Source organism: Chinchilla lanigera, unplaced genomic scaffold, assembly GCF_000276665.1.
Source record: "Chinchilla lanigera isolate Chin_1 unplaced genomic scaffold, ChiLan1.0 scaffold00021, whole genome shotgun sequence".
NCBI classification, from domain to species: domain Eukaryota; kingdom Metazoa; phylum Chordata; class Mammalia; order Rodentia; family Chinchillidae; genus Chinchilla; species Chinchilla lanigera.
This window is the reverse complement of record NW_004955422.1, coordinates 29363066-29379955: the sequence shown is the minus strand read 5'-3', so window position 1 is coordinate 29379955 and position 16890 is coordinate 29363066. Positions and strand designations below refer to the sequence as shown.

The 16890-nt window shown below is 53.5% G+C and overlaps 1 protein-coding gene across 5 annotated transcripts in view; it reads left to right on the top strand.

Moving 5' to 3' along the window:
- The window catches only part of Hm13 (histocompatibility (minor) 13), a 43067-nt gene extending 28833 nt beyond the window's left edge, over nucleotides 1-14234 (top strand). For 3 of the 5 annotated variants that reach the window (XM_005384909.2, XM_005384908.2, XM_005384911.2), the window contains 6 exons: nucleotides 721-804; nucleotides 3498-3534; nucleotides 5393-5495; nucleotides 11048-11133; nucleotides 12899-13045; nucleotides 13793-14234. In XM_005384909.2, the coding sequence (XP_005384966.1) occupies nucleotides 721-804; nucleotides 3498-3534; nucleotides 5393-5495; nucleotides 11048-11133; nucleotides 12899-13045; nucleotides 13793-13892 (557 nt within the window). In that variant the 3' untranslated portion in view covers nucleotides 13893-14234. Of the gene's footprint in view, nucleotides 1-720; nucleotides 805-3497; nucleotides 3535-5392; nucleotides 5496-11047; nucleotides 11134-12898; nucleotides 13100-13792 lie in introns of all 5 variants that reach the window. The other 2 variants (XR_001233957.1, XM_005384910.2) reach the window with 2 other exon arrangements.
- Nucleotides 14235-16890: the final 2656 nt, after the last annotated feature.

The following is a 16890-nucleotide window of genomic DNA, read 5'->3' as shown; positions in this document are numbered from 1 at the left end:
CTTGTAATCCCAGTACTTGGGAGGCTGAGGGAGGAGGATCGTTGCAATTTCGAGACCAGCCTAGGCTACGAAGTGAGCTCAAGGCCAGCCTGAACTGCATAGCGAGACCCTGTCTCAAAAAGACAAAAAAATAAATAAAAAACCACCACCACTACCACCCTCTAAAAAGGTAATTTCACATGAGGGGTTGTAAGTAAGGAGCTTGCTGGCATGTAACCTTTTCTCCTCAACATGAACAAAAAGTGCCCACAACCCTGGCTCAACCTGCTTCACAATAGGGGTACCATCTGTCCACACTGCAGGTATAGGGAGGTGGGAAATTTTTGCATGTCAGCACTGCGTATCTCTTTTCTTTTGTACATACTGAGCTTTAGGATCCCCCCCCACTGAACCAAAGGGCTATATGTAGCTACAGTATAAAGTCACTGAGATTGAATACTATATGAGTTATAGGTCACAAAAGGCAGTAACTGGGCACAGTGCCTGCCTGGGAAGCACAAGGTCCTGAGTTTGATTCCCGGTACCAAAAAAAAAGAAAAGGCAGTAACCTTAGGCCCACGTGACCTCAACTCCTCCCCACTCCAGTCAGCTGTGAATGTGCAGCAGCTAGTGATTGTGAGCCCCATCCCCAGAGAAGAATGTGTGTGAGCGGCAGCGCAGGGTGTGGCTGAGAGTCTGAGGGACTGGGCTCGCTGACTCCCCTGACATGCCTTCCTGCAGTGGTGTTTCCCCAGGATCTGCTGGAGAAGGGCCTCGAAGCAGACAACTTCGCTATGCTGGGACTTGGAGATGTCGTCATTCCAGGTGACTCAGGCGGGAGGGGAGACTATGATACGAGGACTGGAAATGATATTTTCTGGAAGCAGGGGATACTGTGGAGCAGTTGCCTTACCCATTGGGAAAGGGAAAGAGGAAAGGTCAGCCCAGGGTGTGATTGGTGAAGGATTCCACCTCTGTATACATGTGAAGCACCAGTCTTGTGCCAGGCCTTGTGCTGGGCTCTGGATAGACCGCAGTAAGCAAGAGCGCCCTCACTGGGCTTCCAGTCTAGGGAGCTAACAGCACCCAGGACTAACAGCTAAACTTTTCAGTGACAGACACACTGGGGAAAAGCCTATTCCGTGACAGTCTCACACACACACACACACACTCTCTCTCTCATGCACCCAGCTGTCCAGTGTTTCTAAGGGTTACAGATGTCCTGGAACTGCTGTAGTCCTGTGTCATCTTTGTTTTCCCCCACATCCCTGTGCTGAGGGCTCAGGGAGAACACACGCCATGTGGCACTTGTGTGTGTAATCTGAGCAGCAGAGGGCCATGTGCACACCTGCTTTCTGCACAGGAGCTCTGCCTCCAGTCCCAATATGGTGTCACCCTGTGCCTGGCCTTGGACCGCTGAAGTATCTGCAGACCTGCGCAGCCAGGGCAACCTTGTTCTCTTAGTCTCAGGCTCAGTCAGGGATTCAGAGTAGAGCTCATTAAAAGCGAAGTCTTTTCCAGCGTAGGAAGCAATGGCAATTTAACTCCCAAGGTGATGCTTTTGTTCACGATGCTTTCCCCTCAGGATGTGGGTGGGGAAGCAGAGGCTTTCCCTTTTTCCAGTGAGGAAGCACTCCAAGTGGGCTGGGGATTTAGCTCAGCGGCACAGTGCCTGCCTGGCAAGCGTGAGGTCGTGAGTTCGATTCCCAGTACCAGAAAAAAAAAAAAAGGAAGCACTCCGAAGCAAAGGCTCTGGTAGAAATTCACACACTCAAAACCGGCAGGGCTGAGACTCAGACCAGATTTGCCTGGTTGTAAAAAGTTTAGGGGTCTGGGGTGCACCTCGATGGAATGCGTGCTTAGCAGGCAGCAGGCCCTGGGTTCAATCCCTAGCACCAGCAACAACAAAGTAAGGTTGCACTGTAGGAACTGCTCCTACGAGTGTAACGATGACAGAGGCCAGTTGTGACAGCACCCGTCAACAGGCACCTGCTGTGCACTGGCAGCCTCCTGGGGTGGCCGGTAACCGCCGAGGAAACAGGTTTGGAGGAATGGTTCCATTTGCGTGGGGCACAGGCTTGGTTCCAAATTTCTGTGCTGTGAGGCAAGAAGACCCACTTCCCAGGAGAGGGCAGCACCATCAGGTAAAGGAAAGCAAGTCCCCTAACGTACATAGTCATACAGACCCCGCATCCTTGCTGGGTGTAGTTCTGGGCTTGTGTGCCTAGAACATCTGTGCATATCTGTCCCTTCTTACTCCTGAATGTCACCACGTCTTCTGCAAAGTAAACACTGGCCACCTGCGCCCTCACAGAGCTCCAGGGCAGCATGGTGTGAAGACGCGTTGAGCCAGAAGCTCCAGGCAGAACTCTGGCCGGCTGCAGAACAGTGGTAGAATGCAGCCACCAGGGGTCACGGACGTTCCCCACTTTGATTCCAGAAGAGCAGCTGTGGGTCACCCTCTCTCTGCCCAGCTCCCAAGTCTTACCTGAGGACAGACCCATTTCCCTCTTTGAAGTTAATCCTATGAGACTAGGGTGTAGCTTAGAGGTAGTGTGTTCATCTAGCATGCACAAAGCTCTGGGTTTGCTACTCACAAAATGTATGTATGCATGTGCGTTGCCAGTCGCTGCCTCTGACCTTGTAGGACATTTCTGTGAGACTGGGCCTCTGTCCTGTATGAGCCTGAAGACAGGAGAGGGAGACAGACCCGCAAGGATGTGGTATGTGCTGCCTATGAGAGCTGCACTGACTATGTCTTAGGGAATCTTAGGCTTCTGGAGCATCTGGACTTGGTTTTGAAGAGTGAATAAGAGTCCCATGGATAGACAGTTAATTACAGTCTCTCAGTCAGGCAGCTGCCACAGAAGACTTTTTCAAAATCTGTTTAAGCTATTCTTCTAGAAATGCTCCAGTGTGCCCTGTAGTCAGGATAAGGACCCATCTCTTCTCCATGGCCCTTCGGGCCCTGCCAGGCTGATACACCCCAGCATCTCCTCTGGGCGGTGGCCTCTCGGGCCCCTCAGTCATACAATACCCCTAGCCCTCTTTTCTCAGGACCTTTGCACATGTTGTTCCCTCTCCCTGGCAAGTGTCATCTTAGAGAAACCTTCCTTCGTCCCGCCCCAGTCCAGTACACCTTCCATGGTCAGGATGCGCCTTTCACAGTTGGAACCATTGTTGATTTTTGCTAATGTCCTGACAGGCTGCCCCTTTGGCTGAGCTCTGAGCAGTGGATTTGCTTACCCTGTGTTATCAGTGCTTGGCAGGCCAAGACCCAGTGTGGTGCAGTATGGTGCTGAGGTGCCTGTTCAGGGCAGTGTCAGGCCAAAGCAGTGTGCCAGGCTTTCCCCCGATGCAAGCGGAGAACCAGGATTTCTGCTGGCATTTGCCAACGTGGGCCACACCCTGAGACCAGCTGGTTCCTCTGTGACTAGCACCAGGTCGGGGCTGGAACAGGCTCGTGGGTTCACCAGCCTACTCTTCCTGTCCCCGCTGACTCACCGCTCTCCCCGCAGGGATCTTCATTGCCTTGCTGCTGCGCTTTGACATCAGGTGAGTGAGCGAGGCACGGCCCTGGCAGGGCTTCTCCTGGGTTCTCCAGCAGCCTTCACTTTCCCAGAAGAGCTGCCTCAGGGACCAGAACCTCTACCCTCATAGCACCCGGAACCACCTATCTGATCTCATCTGCATTCAGAAGGGCTAAGGGTTCTAAGTGCCTGTAGCCAAAAAAAGTTGAGAATCAGAGGCAGGAGGTTGAACTCTAGGAAGTTCTGGTGGTACTTGCAGTGCTTCCTGTGCCCTTGCCAAGTGACCTGGCCATTCTGAACCTCAGGTTTCTCGTCCTTAAGCCCGTGGCCAGCGGGAGCTACCTGCTCAGGATTGCAGAGAATGGGCTGAGCACAGCCAAGCCCTGGCCAGGGAGCAGCCTCCACCACCCTCACTGGCCAGCCAGGATCAGCTCCGTCCCTGCCCTTTCCTTGCTTGGACTTTTTTTGATCTGTTGTAAAAATGGACCACAAGTGAGAGGAAGTCAGCTTAGGTCCCCACTCAGAGAAGATGGGCCCCAGGACAGCTGGGCTTGCACCTACAGGGCTTCCCATGGCTGTGCCCTTATGTAATGCACTGGCCTCCCTGCCAGGACTCTTCGTTGGATTTTGCTCAATTTTGATGTGGTTTGTGTACTTCTTGCCAAATAATTGCAAAAACTGTATAGTATTGAGAGTGGTAATAAGGATCTCAGCACTAGTGTGGTTGAAGTCCAGCTTAGGAGTCAGGGGTATAGAGCATGTACCTAGCATGCGCAAGGCCCAGGTTCTGTGTCCTGGGCACCACAAAGAGAAACGCAGTCTTTAGGGGAAACACTTTTCCCCACTTGCAGACATCTAGGCTATTTGCATAGTGCCAGTTTGTGCCTCATGGACACACAGGCCTACAGACAGCCTTTGGAAGTCTTGGCTGTTCTGTAAGTAGAGCTGCATCTATCTAAACCAGCCAGCTCTACTCCTGGCCACCTACCCATTAAGACGAAACCCACAGAAGTCCCCAGGCTCTGGTGGCAGGCAGGTTCAGCTCAGGCCCCCAAAGACAGAGCTCTGTCCTGATAGGGGCTCACAGGATAAACGAGCCCCTTGGAGTGATTCCAGAATCCATACCACGTTCCCAGAGGGGTGTGGCTGCACCTGAGCCCTCAAAAGAGTTCAGGTCTCAAGGCTTAGAAGCGGCCAGGCATGGAGAGAGGAGGTTAAAAGTACTCATTCATCCCACAGGTGTTAACAGAAGTGGTCATGTGGATGTCATCGTAAGGGGAAGTCGGGTCATGGCAGTGCCATCTTACATATGACGCATGTATTCTGAAGCTGGTCTCGAGGGAGTCACCTCCAGGAAGCCACAGGCACACAGCCAGTATCCACTTAATGGCCACACATGGGCTGCTGAACTGCAGCCGCTGCTTTGAAAGCCGCTGCAGTTCCTGTCTTCCTGTTTCTCCAGACGTGCTCGGCTTCTGTCAGGTTCACTTCAGCTCCTGAGCCTCTCCTCAGACATACTCGATACCACTCTCTGTGGGGATGCTTCGTTTCTCCCCGACGAGCTTTCCAGATGATTTCTATGCTGGCCAAAGTTTTACAGCCCCTGTTGTAATTACAGCATTTGATATTCACAGCCACCCAGAGATGGACTTAGTTTCCCATCTGCAGACGAGTAAACCGAGGCTGAGACAAGGAAGGTGACAGGTCCAGAGTCACAGCCAGGGCTGTAGCAGAGCGCACTCCCACCTCAGACCCCCAGCCCAGCACGCTCCTTCACCCTGCTCGTCCCTGCAGGTTCTTCCCAGCTCCCTCCTCCAAAGGCTGCTGCTGCTGCGCAGGCCCCACATCTAACCCTCCTCTTTCTCCCCGCGCCATCCCCGCAGCTTGAAGAAGAACACCCATACCTACTTCTACACCAGCTTCGCAGCCTACATCTTCGGCCTGGGCCTTACCATCTTCATCATGCACATCTTCAAGCACGCCCAGGTGAGCAGAACATACTTGGTATGTCAGGAAGGCTTCACCACAGAAGCCACTTACAGAGGGTTTATCTGTCACACGCACAAGCAGCTCAGAGGCGGCCACTCCCCATAGCATCAGCGCAACCGTGTCTGATTGTCTTGCCTTTCACTCGAGGTTACATGGTGGCTGCCAGTGCTCCAGGTGAAACAGGCACATCAGTGGCAAGAAGGAGGAGAAAAAAGCACAGAAGTAATTGTCTTCCCTTCATCAAGAATGTAGGAACTTTGCCAGAACCTTCTCAGTAGGTTTTTGCCTGCATCTTAAGGGCCAGGTAGATCAGTGTCACTTGACCACCTGGGTGGAGAAGAGGCTTGGCTTCCAGGCTCAGTAGTCGGGGCAGGTGGAGAGGACGGGCTGGGTACTGGGTGTTCAGCCCAGCATCCCGCACACAGGCAATGAGAGTGTTGGGACCTCCCCTACTTTCCCCTGTATGGCCCAGTGGTGCAAGGCTCTGCCGGCTGGGGCTGGGTGCTGAGCTGCTGGGAGTCAGAGTCATTGTGGCCAGGAAAGGTCAGCAGAAAAGACAGGCTCAGCTCCTCCCTGCAGGAGCTTGTCCCGAACACCCCAGGCCGTCCTTAAGCAGTCCCTGTGAAAGGAGGAATTCGGAGCTCAGCCACATAGCGAGTGTGACCAAGCCTGGGTCCGCATGGAGACCAGACTCGGCCATGAGAGAGGCAGCGTGGGGCAGAGGGAGCCCCCTCCACTCTGTGAGTCGCAGCAGGTTGTTGAAGTGACACTTGCTTTTCCTCATTCGTTAATAAAAACAGAAAAGGACCAGCATGGTAGCCCATGCTGCAGTCCCAGCTGCTCAGAAGGTTGAGGCAAGAGGATTGTGTATTCAAGTCCAGCCTGGACAACTTAGCAAGAACTTGTCTCAGAACTGGGTTAAAAGCTTAATGTGGTAGTGCATGCCTGTAATCCCAGTCTAGGAGGCTGAGTCAGGAAGATCCTAAATCCACACCTAGCCTGGGCAGTTTAGCAACTTACACCCTGTCTCATATTCTCAAAATTTAAAAAAAAAATTTTTGGTAAAGGGTGAGGTAAATAACAGCCACTTTAGGGTGATTCGAGGATAAAAGAAATTAATATAAGCACCCTGAAGTAGATCTGACCCAGTTAGTATTACCTGTCCTTAAAGTACATGGCCTTCCCCATAAACAGTTTCACTTTCTATGGTTTTGGTTACTCAGTCCAAAATTTTTTTCTTTACTATTTTTTTCTTTTCCCTTTTTTTCTTTTTTGTTTGTTTGGTTTTGGTTTTTGGGAAGGCAGTTATCACTGTGATTCAGGCTGGCTTTGAACTCACTATGTAGCCCAGGTTGGCCTCAAGCTCGCAGCAGTCCTCCTGCCTCAGGCTTCTGTGTGCTGGGATTACAGGCATGTGCCACCACATCAGACCTCTTTGTGTTTGGTTTGTTTTGTTTATTGTGCTACTAGGGAGTGAACCCAGGGCCTTTACAATGGGCTACATCCCCACCCCCCCTTTTTTTTTTTTGAGAGGGTCTTACTAAGTTGCCCAGACTGGGCTCCAACTTGACAGTCCTCGTGCTTCAGCATCCTAGAGTGCTGGGATGACAGTTACGTGCCACCATGCCCCGTGGGGAACTTCCTTTAAATTAATCACAAGAGCCAGGCGTGGTGGTGACATGAGGCTGAGACAGCCTGAACTATGTAGCAAGACCTTGTCTCAAAAACAGAAAAGAAAAGAAAATACAAACTGAGAGGCAGAAATACAGAATTTCTTATTTTAAAAAATCACAAGAGCTGTTTGTTGATTGCCCTGTGATAAATAAACCTTTACAGAACATCCAAGCCCCCTAGCTCATAGGTAGAAAAACCAAAAACCCTAGCAGAACCACCTGTCAGTTCTGCTTCAAGCACCCTGGGGTAGCACCATTCGAGTGTGAGGTGAATTTGGCGAGAGACACAAGAGTTCCTGGGGTGAGGAACTACACTAGTTTAGGGCTGAGGTCTCTGCAGCTCAGAGCCATTCTCCAGGCAGCCGCCAGGTGGCAGGCTTGCCTGCGTCCCTCGACTTGGAGGATCCCGGGTCCCAGCTCCAAGCCTGACCTGCATAGAGCAGGGCGAGGTGGATGGTGCTCTCCCTTGTGGGGCGCTGCAGCCCTGGGAGAAAAGGAGACTGGTAGGTCACACAGCGATTCAGGATGGGCCCTGCTAGAGCCCTGGACTCTGGACTCCTGAATGCTGGCCTCAGCAGCCCCAGTCATCCAAGTGGGCCTCATTGAAAGTCCTCCTCAGGAGAAGGGACCCAACATATAAGGGTCCCAGTGTCAGCACTCTTCTAGTAACAGTCACCTCTGTGCCCTGTCTCAGCCTCTTTGAGGAACTGCTCCAAGCCAGGCCCCTTACAACAGCCCTTAGAAATGACCAAGGAACCAAGCATGATGGTGCATGCCTGTAATCCCAGCACTTGGGAGGCTGAGGCAGGAGGATCACTGCAAGTTCAAGACCAGCCTGGGCTACAAAGTGAGCTTAAGGCCAACCTGAACTGCATACTGAGACCCTGTCTCAAAAAAAAAAAAGAAGAAAAGAATAAAAAAGAGAACCAAGGATAGAGTCCTCACATAGAGGAAGCAGTGAGCTCCAAGAAGGAAGTAGTATAGCCATGGTCATAGAGCAAAGCCAAGTTCCAGTGGAAATGCAGAGTCCTGAGACGTGTTGCATTGCCCTAAGCCATACATCCTGCCACCTCCTTGGCACTGACTTTCTGTGGCGAGGGACCGTGATGCCTTGTGAAGAAATTAAATAATAACAGTGTATATCCCACTGCCTCCCAAAGGCACCCTTCCCGAGCTGAGCCCCTGGAGCCCCTTGGTGGCTGCTCCTCTGGAGAAGTGAGGCAAGCTGCAAGGGGAGCCCTGAACTCCTGTCCCCTCCCTGGAGGCCCACCCTGTGCCCACCCTGGCTTTGTGTAAAAGCAAAGCTGGGTCCAAGTCCTGACCAACTGTGCAATTTGGGGCAAGTTCTTCTCTCTCTGATCCTGTTTCCTCATCTGTTAAATGAGCCTGAAGGGGCTTGTGTATGTATGTGTGAGTGTGTGTGTGTCGCAGGAGGTTGGACCTAGAGCATTGCTCAGTCTACCACTGAGCTATACCTAGCTCCCCCTTTTTCTAGAGTCTTCATTTGAAAGCCTTTTTTTTTTTTTTTTTTCCCCGTCTTTATGGATCTTGCTATGCAGTTTAGGCTGGCCTTGAGCTCACTTTGTAGCCAGGCTGATCTCAAACTTACAACGATCCTCCTGCCTCAGCCTCCCAAGTGCTGGGATCACAGGTGTGCGCCACCATGCCCAGCTTGAAATCTTTCTCTTTTTTTGTGCTGGGAATCAAACTTAGGACCTTGCGCTTGTTAGGCAGGCGCTTTTGCTGCTGAGCTATATCCCCAGCCCGAAATCTTAAATTACATGTATTCAAGTCGTTCTTCAAGGGTTATGTATTTTCCTTCAGGTACTATCTTGGTTCCTTCTCATAAGTTTTGGTATGGGTCATTGTTTTATTTTGTTTTTTCCAGTACTAGGGATGGAACGCAAGGCCTTCCCAATGAGCTATGTCCTTAGCCCTTACAATTTTTTAAGACAAGGACTTACTAGGTCCCTAAATTGCCCAGGTTGGCCTCAAAGTTGCCATTGTCCTGCCTCAGCCTCCCAGGTGCTGGGATTACAGGCCCCCATCCCCACACCCAGCTTTATTGTTTTGTTGTTGTTGGTTTTTGTTTTTGTTTTATTTTCTTGACCTAAAGCCTAGGTGGTGGTAGTGAACTTGTACCCCACATGCCACAGCAGGCTGTTTGTTACCACTAAAAGCTCTAGCACACCCATAATTCCAGCACTTGGGAGGTTGAGGCAGGAGAATTGTTGCAAGTTCGAGACCAGCCTGGGCTACAGAATGAGCTCAAGGCCAGCCTGAATTGCATAGCGAGACCCTGTCTCAAAAAGACAATCAATCAGTCAGTCAACAAACAAATAAATAAAAGTTCTAACAGGTTCACCATCACTGGTCTAGAGCATAGCAAAGATCTGGTCCCAGTGGAAAAAGTACAGCTGCCGGGGGTCAAATCCTAGCTCACCCACTTAAGACACCCTGTATGACCTCTGCAAGTTAGTTCCCCTTTCCATGCCTCAGGGGTATCATCTATAGAACCCAGATCCTAATATTTTAGGCAGTACTATACAATAATAATCTTTATAAAGCAGTGTGGTTCATTCAGGTAGGCACCAAATGGTCTGAAGACCAGGCTTTGGTGTGAATAGGAAAGGTAGATGTGTGCGCTGGCCACAGGCTGGCTTCCTCGCTAAGAATGACATCTCTTTCCCCTATGTCGGTGGTCACTTGGTGAATACCCACAAAGAAGCACTTTTTTTTTTTAAAGAAGCAGTCTTAAAAAAAAAAAAAGAAGCAGTCTTGCAGTATTTTTTACCAGCACTCACTAGCTGCTGGCAGCAGTGATCAAGACAGCTGAACCCTGCCCTGACTGCATGTGCCACCCACCAGCCTCCCCTGGTGCAGGAGTGTCCTTTTCAAGCTGCTGGGAATGCTGGGAGCAGGTTAGAGGGGGCTCCAAGAGCGTGCCCCAAGAAGTTCCCCACAGAAATGACAGCAGAGCCAGGCGTAGTGGCGCACGCCTGTAATCCCAGCACTCAGGAGGCTGAGGCAGGAGGATCATTGTGAGTTCAAGACCAGCCTGGGCTACAAAGTGAGTTCAAGGCCAGCCTGTACTGCATAGTGAGACCCTGTCTCAAAAAAGACAGCAGAGCTGAGGCAGGAGGAGGATGAAACCAGGCAGGAGAACGAGAAGGTGGGGCAGCAGTATCTCCTGGAGCATTTGCTGGCCTGCAAGTGTCCTGCCCCACCCTCAGCCACAGGCCTCTGCATTTTGGTTTGGTTTGGTTTGGTTTGGTTTGGTTTTGTCTTTTGAGACAGGGTCTCACTGTGCGGTTCAGGCTGGCCTTAAGCTCACTTTGTAGGCCAGGCTGGTCTCGAACTCGCAGTGATCCTCCTACCTCAGCCTCCCAAGTGTTGGAATTATAGGCATGCACCACCATGCCTGGCAGCCTCTGCAAATAAGACCACCTGGCTGGTGAGTCTGGTGTCCAGGTGATTCAGATGCTGCAGGCAGAGTTCTGGAAACAGTGGAGGCCATGTGGCCTTAGGTTCGGGTTAGAAATACAAATGGATTGTTGATTTGTTGGTATTATTCTTTTTTTTTTTTTTTTTTTTTTTAGCGTCTTTTTTTTTTTTTTTTTTTTTTTTTTTTTTTTTGGTATTATTCTAAATGGGATTTGGCTATTTGTATTTCTAAGTTTCCTGTGCTCCCTCCCAGGGACAAGAGCCCAAGTCTGGGAGTCAGGTGTGCTGGGCTCTTATCCAGCCACTGAGTTACTCTGTGAACTGGGCCAGAGCTATTCTGCGGTCAAGCCCAGGAGAGGCCTGGGGTGGCTGGGAGTGCCCTGGGCAGGTGCCCTGCCTAGCACTGCCTTACCAGCCTCTGTCCTCCCACAGCCTGCCCTCCTGTACCTGGTTCCCGCCTGCATCGGCTTTCCTGTCCTGGTGGCCCTGGCCAAGGGAGAAGTGACAGAGATGTTCAGGTAAAGCAGGACAGGGCAGACACACACATGGGCCAGGTGCACCTGCGGGCAGCCAGTGGAGCCTGCAGGGTGTTTGTAGACATCTGGAGGACGTCATCATGCCACCTGTGCCACCCCTTGCCCTCTGCCAGCACCTGGTTCCTGGCCTGTGTACACTGGTGGGAACTTTTCTCTGGGCCAGAAACCCGAGGAGGGCAAGGCCTGGGGCTCCCACAGCCCCACCCTGAGTGCCAGCTGGGTCTGCAGAAGGGAACGGCTGGTGTGGGTTGCTCTCCAGGTGACCTGCTCCTGGCCCTGGGTGCTGCCCGCAGGTACCTGGAGGCGTGTCTGTGTCCTCTCCCTGCGCCACGCTCACTTGTGAGTAAGGATGGGGGTGTGGGGAGGAAAGTGCCCTCAGAAGTCACGTGTCCGTCCCTGCTCAGCCACCTCTGTGGCCGTAACCATGGCTCAGTGCTTTCTCCCTGTCTGTTTGCTCCAGTCACACACACCATTTCCGCACAGCCATCTCCACGGCTGCCACACCTCGTACACAGTCCCACCCCTACCCCAAGGCCTGCGTGACTCCAGCAGGTGTCTACTCCCTAGCACCACCAGCCCCGCCCGCCTACCAGGGACCTAGAAATAGCTGCCAACTGTGATTAGAGCTGCCCACTCGGGGGCCTTACCCCCCAGCGCCACCTGCCTAGCCTCCAAGTTGCCCCTCAAGCGTCTGTCAGGGCCTCTGGTGCACCTGGCTGCCCCCAGGGCAGCCTGTGACTCACCCTTCCCCGACCTGCCTCTGCCCTCCCTGTCCTGCTAGAGCCTCCCAGCTCCAGCCCGCCGCCCCATAGCCCAGCCTGGAAAAGCCATGCTGTCTCTGAGGCGAATGGGGTGCAGGGTGAACCTGAGGACAGGTCTGGGATAAGTCTGGGAGTGGGTGTGGCATCTGTGCCCTGAGCTTGGCACCTGTCCTCCCCCTCCCTCTGGCTCACCCTGCCCCGCTGCTGCAGGTAGACACTTCAGCCAGAGCACCAGGTGCCCCTGTTACATGGGGGGTGCTTGATTTCCCTAAATGCTGTGGCGCACAAGCTCCTCACCCCCGGCCCCACCCAGGAGCACCTTAGGTAAAGGTGAGAAGCAGGTGGTCTCTCTTTTTGTGTCCTCACTCCCTGATACTTCACCTTACTTTTTGCTTTACTTTCTCTCTTCTTGGCATTCTCCTTTTTTTAAATTCACTCATTATTTTTGAATGAGTAACACATTCACCGTGTTCAAAACTGCACAGCATGGAAAGGAGAGAACTCTGAGCCCAGCCCAAGAGGTCTGCTCTTGCAGACGCTGGGAGCCACCTGTGCTGAAATCCGGACTGTACGCACAGCCCTCATGCTGGCGGGGTTTCTTAAGCCTTTTGTTGCTTGGGTTTCTGTGGTTTTTTACAGGGCTGGGGATCAAACCCAGGGCGTCACAGGGCAAGGGCACACTCCACCTCTGAGCCATGCCCCAGCCCTTTCTTTTTCCACAGAGCACTGTCTTGGAGATGCCTCTGTAGTAGCCACACGGCACCCAGGGCACCTTCTCTGGGCTGCCCGACTGCATGATCACCTGTGGAGCTGCATCTTTTCTTTTTTTCCAAGTAATCCCAGCTCCTTTCCATGAAGTCTGGAAATGCAGAGCTAGGTAAAATAAAATGCTGCTGTCCCTGCTCCTGGGGAAGGAAGTCTCTGTCCTCCTTTAGTCTTTCCCTCTCCATCTCTTTGTTCTATCTCTGTCTCTGTCTCTCACACAGCTACGAGTCCTCAGCGGAAATCCTGCCTCACACCCCGAGGCTCACCCACTTCCCCACAGTCTCGGGCTCCCCCGCCAGCCTGGCCGACTCCATGCAACAGAAGCTAGCCGGGCCTCGTCGCCGGCGCCCACAGAATCCCAGCGCCATGTAATGCCCAGTGGGTGCCCACCTGCCCGCTCCCCCCACTGCCCTGGGCCCAAGGTAGGGCAGACTCTTACTCCAGGAAGGGCAGGGGGCAGCTCCCACAGCACCAGTGCTTGCTGTCCCCAGCCCCATGCCCAGGGAGCAGGGCTGCCCCAGGACCGGTTGGTCCCCAGTGACGTGGGGCTCCACGGAGGGTGGGTATGAGGGGCTGTTCCCTGGGTATGTACAGCCCAGGGCAGGGCGCTTCTTTCCAAGCCTTCCTCTCTTCATCTGTAAGTGGGCACATTGCTGCCTTGGGTTGATCTGGTGAGGAAATGCAGATATTGTCCATGGTACAGTTGCTCAAAAATAAATAAACAAACAAACAAACAACAGTTGCTCAATAAGTGAAGCCCATGATAAGAGCCTGGTGTCCATCTTTGGCCACACCGTGCCACTTGCCAGCAGATTTTGACCCCTGCCTGGGGCAGTGCTGACACTTGCCATGTGCCCCGGGTGGCAGCCCATCTCCAGAGCCTCATCCTGGCTGCCCTTTTCCCATTGTCCAGAAGAAGGTTCAAGAAGTGTAAGGTTGATCCATACAAGCCCAGGCCAACCTCTCCCAGTTGCTGCTGCCCTTACTGCCTTGGCACCACAAGCACAGGAAGCAGGGCCGGTGTGCCTTGTGTACCCAAGGGCTTTCTTGGGGTTATCAGGTGCAGGGGCAGCTCCTCCTCTAAGTGTATTTTTGTTGTTTTGTTTTCTGATCAGTTACGAGGAATCCAGTCCTAAAGATCCAGCAGCAGTGACAGAGTCCAAAGAGGCAACAGAGGCATCAGCATCGAAGGGTCTGGAGAAGAAGGAGAAGTGATGCAGCTGGCGCCTGGCACTGAGACCGACCAGACAGGCGCAGGATGGAGGCATGGGGCAGGGCGGGAAGCTGATGGCTGCTCCGCTCCGGGGCTGGGGGTGGCAGGCAGAATCCCTCCAAGGCCTCTGTCTCCCTCTTGCCTGCCTCTGGCCTTCTCTGCCCCTCCTCAGCCCTGCAGCAAAAGAACCCCCAGCTTCTTCCTTCCCCAGGAGCCAAGTGGGGCACTGGGTGTGATTTTTAGATTTTTGTATTGTGGACTGACTTTGCCTCGTATTAAAGACTCATCCCATGGCCCGCCGCGCTGCTGTGCTCTGGAGCCTGGGAAGCTTCACTGCGTACCTACCCTGGGTCTTGTGCCACATTTATTAGGTCCCACCAGCCCCAACCCAACAACTTGTATGGCTCCCTTCCTGGGTACACACCGCAGTGCCAGGCCATCTTACCCCCAAGAACGCCCGGTGGCACCAGAGCACCCCATGAGCCTGCCTCCCCACCAACCAGCACTGGGAGGCAGGGAGGGTCCTGGGCAGGTGCTCACTGTGCCCTGTTCCCCTTGCATGAGGTGGGGAGAGTACCAGAGGGCTGGCCTATGTTGCTCAGCTGAAGAGGTCCTGGGCTTCTGCTGCCCTGGACATCAAGACCCCTTCTCTTCATTCTGCTGGTGCCTGGGGTACTTCCGAAAATGACTTCTGCGTGGCCAGTTAGCACACAAGGGCTAGGCCCTTAGATTGGGGCGGGGGGGACTGGCCCAGAAGGTGGAGATCCAGGACCAGCTTCCATAAGTTTCCTGGCCTTCAGGAGCACCCCCAGTGGAGAATGCAGGAGCAGGCACCCCTTGCCCATCTGCTCGGATGGGGTCACTGAGGGCCAGGCTTCTGGCCCAGCTGAGGGCTCCCCCACACCGTAGGTTCTAAGGCTGGAAGTATCAGTGGCTTCCATACAGTTTAGGGGTGGCCAAAGGACAAGTAAGATCAGAGCCTTGGGAGTCAGGGTATGATTTTGATCGTCTCACTAGGTGTTGACGTGACCCAAGCATCACTCTCTCCCGCGCTTCGGCTGTAGGAGCCAGCATAAGCCTCCTGTGCACCCGAGGAGGCGGCCCGCCCATGGATGTGAGGCTCCAGTGAGTTCCTGGGGCCTGCGCAGCTGCTCTTTAGACCCCCGTGTGAGGCACTGTGGCTGTATACTGGGCCCCTCAGAGCTAGCTGCCCAGTGTCCGTGGGCCCCGAAGTCAGAAGGAAAGGAAGGCCAAGGACTCTGAAAGGCCTCTCCCAGCCAGAGGGCCCGTTCAGGGGCTTCTCAAATCTCTGCAGATCTCAGCCCCTCCAGGGGAGCTGCGCGCTTCTGGAACAAAGCCCCTCTGAGGGCGGCAGTGGGGCAGGCAGCCCAGGCACACAGTGCGGTTGGCTCTGTGGCCCAGGGCCCACAAAGGCCGCATTGAGTCACCGCCGGCCCCCGGCAGAGGCTGAGGTGGCAGTGGCGCCGGGCGCCTGCCACCTAATGACCGTCCTGGCCTGGCCAGATGTTCCACAGACCTCGGCAACGCCGACCAGGGCCGCCTGGCCAGCCGGCACCGCAGAGGCCACTCCAGTTCCAATTAACCAGCTTCAGCTGAGCAAACAGCGGGCAGCAGGGCCCAGCCTGGGCGGCAGGCCCGGCCAGCAGAGCCTCTGAGTCTAGACTCCAGATGTGAACCGCCACCGCCTGAGTCCCATGGAAATATGGCACCAGGCCGGGCACAGATTGGGTCTTCTGTTGGGAGAGGGTGGGTGTGAGGCAGGGCCCCAGGTGGGCCTGGTGCCAGCCTCACCCTGGGGTGGAGGTAGATACTTGGGAGGTTGCTCTCAAACCCCAGGGATTTGCCCCTGATTTGTTGCATCCATCAGTGCCTCAGTCTTCCCTCGTTGCAACAGATAGTGGGGGGGGGTCCCAAGGGAGAAGCCAGCTGCTAAGAGCTCCAGTGCATTCAGCATGGAACGATACGGGCCTACCGCTATGCTCACATTTTAGAAACATCTAATCTTTGCAACAGCCATTGGAGGTATCAGATGTCATTTTTGGGGCTGGGGATTTAGCTCAGCAGCAAAAGCGCCTGCCTAGCAAGCGCAAGGTCGTGAGTTCGGTTCCCCGTACCAGAGAAAAACCAAAAAAAAAAAAAAATGTCATTTTTACAGATAAGGAGACTGAGGCGGAAGGGCCTTAACTGCCCAGGGTGCTTTTCTTGCAGTGGGGGGGGGGTCCCTTTTTTGTTTTTTGGAGACAGGGTCTCACTAGGAGTTCTAGCTAGCTTTAAACTATATAGTGTATGCTGGCCTCAAATTCATGGTAATTTTCCTGCCTCAGCCTCCAGAGTGCTGTATTACTGCAATGTGTCGCTGCACCCGACTTGGTTTTGGTTTTTGAGACAGGGTCTGGCTATGCCTTGAACTTGCTGCAAACCTCCTGCCTCAGCCTCTTGAGTGCTGAGAATACAGGCATGCACCAGCACACCAGATTCCTAAGGGGCATTTGAATCCAGGGTCCTTGGCTTCCATTTGGGTTTCATTCACTTGTGTGTGACCACAGGATTCTGATTCCTGCCTCCCTTCCTTGGGGGCCGCGTTGGAGACCTGATGGGAGCAGGGCTGGCTTCCCTAGTGTGACTGAGCGCCCAACACTCCTCTGGCCAAAAGTAAGAGCCTCCCCACAAGGCAAGTTCAGCGTTCCAAGGAAAGCCCTGGACCCTCCTTGAGCCTCGCGTTAAAAGATACCAAGACGCTCCAGACAGAACAGGAAAGTCAAATTCCCACTTGAAAAAAAAGCCCACTCACCCCAACCTTTTTTGATGGTTTTTGAGACAAGGTCTGGCTGTTCAGGCTGGCCTTGGACCATCTAGCCCAGGTTGGCCTCAAACTCTTGGTGATCTTCCTGCCTCAGCCTTCCGAGTGCTGGGATTGTACAGACATGTGCCATTATGCCCAGCTCCCAAACTAACATTCCGCTCCGGAGAAAAGCAGCC